At 43.9% G+C, this 8,350-nt stretch overlaps 1 protein-coding gene across 2 annotated transcripts in view; it reads left to right on the top strand.

The window, feature by feature from the left end:
* The first annotated feature begins 3,180 nt into the window (after positions 1 to 3,180).
* The window catches only part of enpep (glutamyl aminopeptidase), a 27,720-nt gene continuing 22,550 nt past the window's right edge, over positions 3,181 to 8,350 (top strand). For both annotated transcript variants that reach the window (XM_020501329.2, XM_020501327.2), the window contains exon 1: positions 3,181 to 4,201. In XM_020501329.2, the coding sequence (XP_020356918.1) occupies positions 3,567 to 4,201 (635 nt within the window). In that variant the 5' untranslated portion in view covers positions 3,181 to 3,566. The remainder of the gene's footprint in view (positions 4,202 to 8,350) is intronic.

Raw genomic sequence — 8,350 nt, 5'->3', positions numbered from 1 at the left:
AAGTTCCTCTGTGGAGATGAGAGAACCTTCCAGAAAGACGACCATCTCTGCAGCACTCCACCAATCAGGCCTTTATGGTAGCGTGGCCAGACGGAAGCCACTCCCCAGTAAAAGGCACATGTCAGCCCGCTTGGAGTTTGCCAAAAGGCACCTAAAAGACTCTCAGACCATGAGAAGCAAGATTCTCTGGTCTGATGAAACCAAGATTGAACTCTTTGGCCTGAATGCCAAGCGTCACGTCTGAACGAACCCTGGCACCATCCCTGCAGTGAATCATGGAGGTGGCAGCAGCATGCTGTGGGGAGGTTTTTCAGTGGCAGGAACTGGGATACTAGTCAGGATTGAGGGAAAGATGAACGGAGCAATGTACAGAGAGATCCTTGATGAAAACCTGCTCCAGAGCACTCAGGACCTCAGACTGGGGCGACGGTTCACCTTCCAACAGGACAATGACCCTAAGCACACAGCCAAGACAACACAGGAGTGGCTTCGGGATAAGTCTCTGTTCTTGAGTGGCCAAGCCAAACCCCAGACTTGAACCTAATTGAACATCTGTGGAGAGATTTGAAAATATTTGTGCAGTGATGCTCCCCATCCAACCTGACAGCGCTTGATATGATCTGTAGAGAAGAATGGGAGAAACTCCCCAAGTACAGGTGTGCCAAACTTGTATCGTCATATACCCAAGAAGACTCAAGTCTGTAATCGCTGCTAAAGGTGCTTCAACAAAGTACTGCGTAAAGGGTCCGAATGCTTATCTAAATGTATTATTTCATTTTTTTAATACATTTAGAAAAAAAATCTAAACCTTTGTTTGCTTTGTCATTATGGGGTATTGTGTGTAGATTGAGGGGGAAAGAAACTATTTCATGAATCTATTTTTGAATAAGGCTGTAACGTAACAAAATGTGTAAAAATTCAAGGGGTCTGAATACTTTCTGAATGCACCGTATGTACATGAAGGCAGGGTTAAGGTACTAGGCATCGGGATAGATAATGATTTAGTGGTTGAATGCGTCAGAGTGTTTGTGTGTTTTCTTGTGAATGTGCATAGAGTCAGTGCAAGTTAGGATCAGTGCAGATAATTGATGGTTACCCAAACTAACTATTTAGGAGTCAGAAGCTGTCTCAAAGACTGTTGGTCTGAGAGCCGAAACTTTGGTACCGTTTGCTGGAAAGTAGCAGAGTGAACGCTCTATGGCTGGAGGCTGTGGCAATTTGTTTGGCCCTTCCTCTGACACTGCCTGATTTAGAAGTCCTGGATGGCAGGGAGCTCAGCCCCAATGATGCACTAGGCTGTCCGCACCACCCTCTGTATCGCTTTACGGTCGAGGGTGGTGTATTTGCCATACCAAGAGGTGGTGCAGTCAGTCAAGATGCTCGCGATGGTGCAGCTGTAGACCTTTTGAGGATATGAGGGCCCATGCCAAATCTTTCAAGCCTCTTGAGGGGCAAGAGGTGCCGTCGTGCCTTCACGACTGTGCAGGTGTGTATGTGGACCATGTTAACTCCTTAGTGATGTGGACGCCAAGGAACCTAAAGCCCTCAACCTGCTCCACTACAGCTCCATCTATGTGGATGGGGGTGTGCTCTTCCCTCTTTTCTCTGTAGTCCAGCTCCTTGGTCTTACTGACGTTGAGGGAGAGGTCATTGTCATGGCACCACACTGCCAAGTTTCTGACCTCCCTGTATGTTGTCTCACCGCCATAGTTTCGCCAGCAAACTTGATGGTGTTGGAGTCGTGTGTGTGTGGCCACGCAGTCGTGGGTGAACAGGGAGTACAGGATGGTACTAAGCACACACCCTTGAGGGGCCCCCGTGTTGAGGGTTAGCTTTAGATTTCCCGTCAGGAAATCCAGGATCCAGTACCGGAGGGAGGTGTTCAGTCCCAGGTTGGTGATGAGTTTGCAGGGGACTATGGTGTTGAACGCTGAGCTGTAGTGTATGCACAGCATTCTCACAGTTATTTCCCCTCTTTTCCAGGTGGGAGAGGGCAGTTTGAAAAGCAATTGAGATTGCATCATCTGTGGATCTGCTCGCACAGTATGCGAATTGGAGTGGGTCCAGGGTGTCTGGGATGATGGTGTTGATGTGTGTTATGACCAGCCTTTTTTAAAGCACATCATTACAGATGTGAGTGATCGCAGGGAGAATCATTTAGTCAGGTTACCTTGGAGTTCTTGGGAACAGGAACAATGGTGGGCAGCTTAAAACATGTTGGGATTACAGACTGTGTCAAGGAGAGATTGAAAATGTCCGTGGAGACACTTGCCAGCTAGTCTGCGCGTGCGTTGAGAATGCGGCCCGGTATTCCGTCTGGCCCAGCGACCTTGCGAGTGTTAACCTGTTTAAAAGTTTTACTCACATCGGCCACAGAGAGAGATCACAGCCATCCGGAACAACAGGGGCTTTCACCCAAGACTCATTGTTGTATTCCTCGAAGTGAGCATAGAAGGCTTTTAGCTCGTTTGGGAGTTCTGCATCACAGGTATGATGAGCTTCGCAGCTGGTGTAATAGGATTCCACCTTCCTACTATATTTTCCTTTTGCATTTTCGATGTCTCGTCGGCGGTCGTAGCAGGCTTTCCTGTATGTATCTGTGTCCCGCCTTGTAAGTGGTAGCTCTAGCCTTTAGCCCAGCTTGGATATTGAATTTGGATATGTTCTTATAGTCACTCTGGGGACGACATCTATGCACTTATTGATGAAGCCCGTGACTGATGTGGTAAACTTCTCAATGCTATTGGATGAATCCTGGAACATATCCCAGTCTATACTAGCAAAACAGTCTTGTAGCCTCACTTCTACTTCATCGGACCACTTCCGTATTGAGCTGGTACTTCCTGTTTGAGTTGTTTGTTTGTAAACAGGAAGCAGGAGAATAGAGTTATTCTAGATTTACAGAAGGGAGGATGGCTGAGGGACTTTTTTATATACGCTTCTGTGGGTAGAATAAAAGTGGTCTAGGGTTTTAGCACCCCTAGTGGCGCAGGAGACGTGTTTTTAAAAGTGAGGTAGAATCTTCCCCCCACCAGAAACGCACCCTCTGGGGGAGAGAGACAAACCCAACTGAAACATGACTTTGGCTTCCCTGTTGTTGATTAACAGGGAATGATAGATGTTTAACCCCAACAGGGTATGCATAGCGGTGCACTGAGTTTTCTGTCTAGAGTATAAGGCTTGCCTCCAGTGTGTGGGAGTCCTTCTCTCTGTTGTGTTGTAGACTCCCCCTCCGCAACCCTCCTCTTCACCACTCCAGTTAACCTCTCTCCACCTCCCACAGGCTGCCCTGCGCTCGGTGACAGGCAGACAGAGCTTGGATCAACTCAGACCAATAGTTTTTCCTCTTAGATATGCTTGAACTCTAGGGTCCTCTTATCAAGTTCTCCAAGAAACTGATCTGCAGTCAGTTTTAAATCAGTTTGGCTTTGTGCTCTGCTTCTGCTGCAACCCACTGGAAATCTGATCTGGAAACAGCTGTTTTCTCCCACGTTATTCTTCCTGTAGGGGATTCAGAGGATATCTGAGACCACAGCGTATGGTCTTGCGCCACCAAGCCGGGCACCATGGTTGAAAGCATGGACTTTGAAAAGGAGGAGAAGCGCTACTCCATCCGCGGAAAGCATGTGGCCCTCATCTGTGCGGTAGTGGTGGTGTCGGCCATTGCTGTTGGGCTGGGGGTGGGCCTCACGCGGCTGGACAGTACCCTGGCTGACCCGGCCCCCACAGAGGAAACCCCCAAGCCCACCCCCCCACCAGCTGACAGGGGGCCCTGTAAACCCTCCAACAACACTGACGGGGACTGGAAGAATTTCCGGCTGCCAGATTACGTGAAGCCAGTGCATTATGATCTCCATCTGGAGCCTGACCTGACCACTGACCTCTACACGGGGATCGTGTCCGTGCACCTGGAGGTGAGCCGACCCACGAGGCACCTGTGGCTCCACATCCGAGAGACGTTCATCAGTGCAGTCCCCAGGCTCGTCCTGAAAACCCCACAGGCTCAGAGGGAGGTCACCGTGGCCATCAAGGGTTGCTTTGAGTTCAAACCACAGGAGTATGTGGTAGTCGAAGCGGCAGAGGAGCTTGTGGCCACCAAGCTCCATGAGGTGTACATTCTCAGCCTGGACTTTCAAGGCTGGCTCAATGGATCTCTGGTGGGCTTCTACAGAGTCACCTACACAGAGAACGGAGCCATCAAGTAAGTCATTGGAGGCATGAATGTTTGGTAATAGATTGGGTGTATTTCAGTTTTTGTTTGACTCTGATGTAATATAATTTTTCAAAAATTTAACCATCCACCAGTTAGGGGAAGACAATATTTATGAAGACCGAAATTAATAAATTCATGAGAATGGTTACAACGTAACTAAATCCCTCATGCTCAGTGTTATGTGTGCTGTATATGCTACTTTGTACCCATTTTAATAGATCTATAACCATGACTCCGATGTAAAATGTGGGAGAGGGAAGAAAATCTGCACAACTTCAGACAGATCCTCAGCCAAATTTCTTTAAGGAAAATGTCCTTTTGGGAACAAGTTTACAAGTTGTAATCTGAGTGTTGACAACTGAGTGTTGCTGTGTGTGTGTGTGTGTGTGTGTGTGTGTGTGTGTGTGTGTGTGTGTGTGTGTGTGTGTGTGTGTACATGCATGTGTATGAGTGCACATGAGGCCCAGCAGCTCACTGGAAAATGCCATTAATGTTAGAGAGAAATATTGTTCACTCTAGTAACTGCTGCTGCTACTACTACTACCACCATGACTACTATTAATTGTAGTATAACGACGTGCAGATTCTGACGGGAATGTACAACAATCCCTCATTGGGGATTTCCATCTTGGCAGATATGCTGCCCAGTATTCCAAGTAAATTTTTGGAACAGGTGGCAAGAAAAAGCAACTATTTAGAATGGTTAATGCAAAATACCATCTGTAAGTGCTTTATATCACACTACAGACCTACTCCAAACATGGGTGTAATGGGATGAAACCACTGAGGGAAAAATTAACTTATTTTTCCCAGGGAGTGCAGTGATTCTTAGCATTAATGCGAACATGGTTAAACCTTGATAAGGTCAGAGTGTATCTGAAAATCCATAATTACCTGTTACAGATTGTCTGTAAAATTGCTGTTATACAAAGTTCAAATGATAGCGTCTATGATGTGTAGTTTTCAGTGTGTCAATAAGAACCTTATAGTCCAAAGGACTATATCTGACATTTTGGTCATAAATCAGTTATTCACAGAGTTGCTCTTTAGGTGGTCCTTTTACATGTGAAAAGAAAGTCCATTTATGATGTGAAAAATCCAATTTTATCTGCAATCCAATCACACAATGCTGAGTTGTCAATCAAAAATAATTGTATGTAAGGTGATACTTATTGAGTCATGAAAGAGGAAGATGTCACAAAACAGTTCTGCGATCTGGAATTTATACTTAGTCATATCCTTGGTTCTGGTCCTCTTTCAATTACTTCAATTTCTTTCCCACTACTTTTTCAGAAGAATGACCATAAAGTAAACTCTTCATGGTAAAAACAAATAAATACAGATGATTAGAGCATGTTTAACACCTTTAGGAGAAGCATTCCTGTTTTTGTCTTGTTCTATACTAATACACAAACCTACTTGGAAGGAGGTGCACTTACCACATTTTATTGATAACTAGCAAGGAGTTTACTGACTGGGTGTCAGAGACCAGAAAAAATATCAGTTTACTCATCCAGAGCTAACCTTTAGCAATATTGCTAGTTATCTATCTGATCTAACGTTGAACAGGAATTAATATACACTAAACAAAAATATAAAGGCAACATGTAAAATTTTGGTCCCATGTTTCATGAGCTGAAATAGAAGATCTCAAATTTTCCATAAGGCCAAAAAGCTTATTTCTCTCAAATTTTGTGCACACATTTATTTTAAATCCATGTTGGTGAGCATGTATCCTTTGCCAAGATACTCCATCCACCAGAAATGTGTGGTATATCAAGAAGCTGATTAAACAGCATGATCATTACACAGGTGCACCTTGTGTTGGACAATAAAAGGCCACTAATATGTGCAGTTTTGTAACACAACACAATGCCACAGATGTTTTATTTTGAGGGAGCGTGCAATTGGCATGTTGACTGCAGGAATGTCACCAGAGTTGTTGCCAGATAATTCACTGTACATTTCTCTACCATAAGCCACCTCAACGTCATTTTAGAGAATTTGGCAGTACTTACAACCAGCCTCACATCCACAAGTATGGCTGATGTTAATGTTGTGAACAGAGTGCCCCGTGGTGTCAGTGGGGTTATGGTATGGGCAGGAATAAGCTATGAACACAATTAAATTTTTATCGCTGGCAATTTGAATGCACAGAGATACCGTGACCAGATCCTGAGGTCCATTGTCGGGACATTTATCCGCCGCCATCACCGCATGTGTACGACAGCATATTCCAGTTCCCACCAATATCCAGCAACTTCGCATAGCTATTGAAGAGGAGTGGTACAACAATCCACAGGCCACAATCAACAGCCTGATCAACTCTCTGTGAAGGAGATGTGTTGCACAGTTGAGGCAAATGGTGGTCATACCAAATACTGACTGGCTTTCTGATCCATGCCCCTACCTTTTTTAAGGTATCTGTGACCAACAGATGCATATCTGTATTCCCAGTCATGTGAAATCCATAGATTATGGGCTAATTAATTAATTTAAATTGACTGATTTCCTTGTGAACTGTAACTCAGTAAAATCTTAGATTGTTCCATGTTTCCTTTATATTTTTGTTCAGTATATTTGATGATGTGATTAGAAAGAAGTAATGATATTCACTTTCATTTAATCATTAAATGTCTGTACTTTTCTATTAAAATTGCAATAATTGTAACATTCTGTGGCAGATAGAACTTTATTGCGGAACCCAGATTGACATTTCAGAGCCATAAGGTTCTATTTGCGATTGCACCCCCCTAAAAACATGTATTTACAAATGTCTTTTGATACTCAGCACTGCAGGTACCTTTATGGGTTATAAAGGAAGAATTCACTACAAAACAGTTCTGAGATCTGGGATGTGAAAACTGTGATTGCGCAAATAGAACCTTAGTCCTTAGGTCTCGGAAGTAAAACTTGAAAGGTGGACAAGTGTAGTAAGCTACAGCATTGGCCATGATGTGTCCATTTTCTCTTTGCTTTTTAAATGTGTCAAATCAGAGGGCCTGTTGTACGGACCACTGGCAGTCTCTATGGGGGTGCCACAAGGCTCAATTCTCGGGCTGACTCTTTTCTCTGTATATATCAATGATGTCGCTCTTGCTGCTGGTGATTCTCTGATCCACCCACGCAGACGACACCATTCGGTATACATTTGGCCCTTCTTTGGACACTGTTAACAAACCTCCAAACGAGCTTCAATACTATACAACACTCCTTCCGTGGCCTCCAACTGCTTTTAAATGCTAGTAAAACTAAATGCATACTCTTCAACCAATTGCTGCCCGCCTGACTAGCATCACTACTCTGGACGGTTCTGACTTAGAATATGTGGACAACTACAAATACCTAGGTTTCTGGTTAGACTGTAAACTCTCCTTCCAGACTCACATCAAGCATCTCCAATCCAAATCTAGAATCGGCTTCCTATTTCGCAACAAAGCATCCTTCACTCATGCTGCCAAACATCCTCGCAAAACTGACTATCCTACCGATCCTTGAGTTCGACGATGTCATTTACAAAATAGCCTCCGACACTCTACTCAGAAAATTGGATGCAGTCTATCACAATGCCATCCATTTAGTCATCAAAGCCCCATATACAGTGGGGGGAAAAGTATTTAGTCAGCCACCAATTGTGCAAGTTCTCCCACATAAAAAGATGAGAGGCCTGTAATTTTCATCATAGGTACACTTCAACTATGATAGACAAAATGAGGGAAAAAAATCCAGAAAATCACATTGTAGGATTTTTTATGAATTTATTTGCAAATTATGGTGGAAAATAAGTATTTGGTCAATAACAAAAGTTTATCTCAATACTTTGTTATATACCCTTTGTTGGCAATGACAGAGGTCAAATCCCAATAATTTTGCACGCCCAATTCTTCAGTTTTTGATTTGTTGAAAAAGTTTGAAATATCCAATAAATGTTGTTCCACTTCATGATTGTGTCCCACTTGTTGTTGATTCTTCACAAAAAAATACAGTTTTATATCTTTATGTTTGAAGCCTGAAATGTGGCAAAAGGTCGCAAAGTTCAAGGGGGCCGAATACTTTCGCAAGCCACTGTATATTTCACTGGTCATCCCCAAAGCCAACACCTCCTTTGGCCGCCTTTCCTTCCAGTTCTCTGCTGTC

This window comes from Oncorhynchus kisutch, linkage group LG14 (genome assembly GCF_002021735.2).
Source record: "Oncorhynchus kisutch isolate 150728-3 linkage group LG14, Okis_V2, whole genome shotgun sequence".
NCBI lineage: Eukaryota > Metazoa > Chordata > Actinopteri > Salmoniformes > Salmonidae > Oncorhynchus > Oncorhynchus kisutch.
This window is presented reverse-complemented; position numbering and strand designations above follow the sequence as displayed.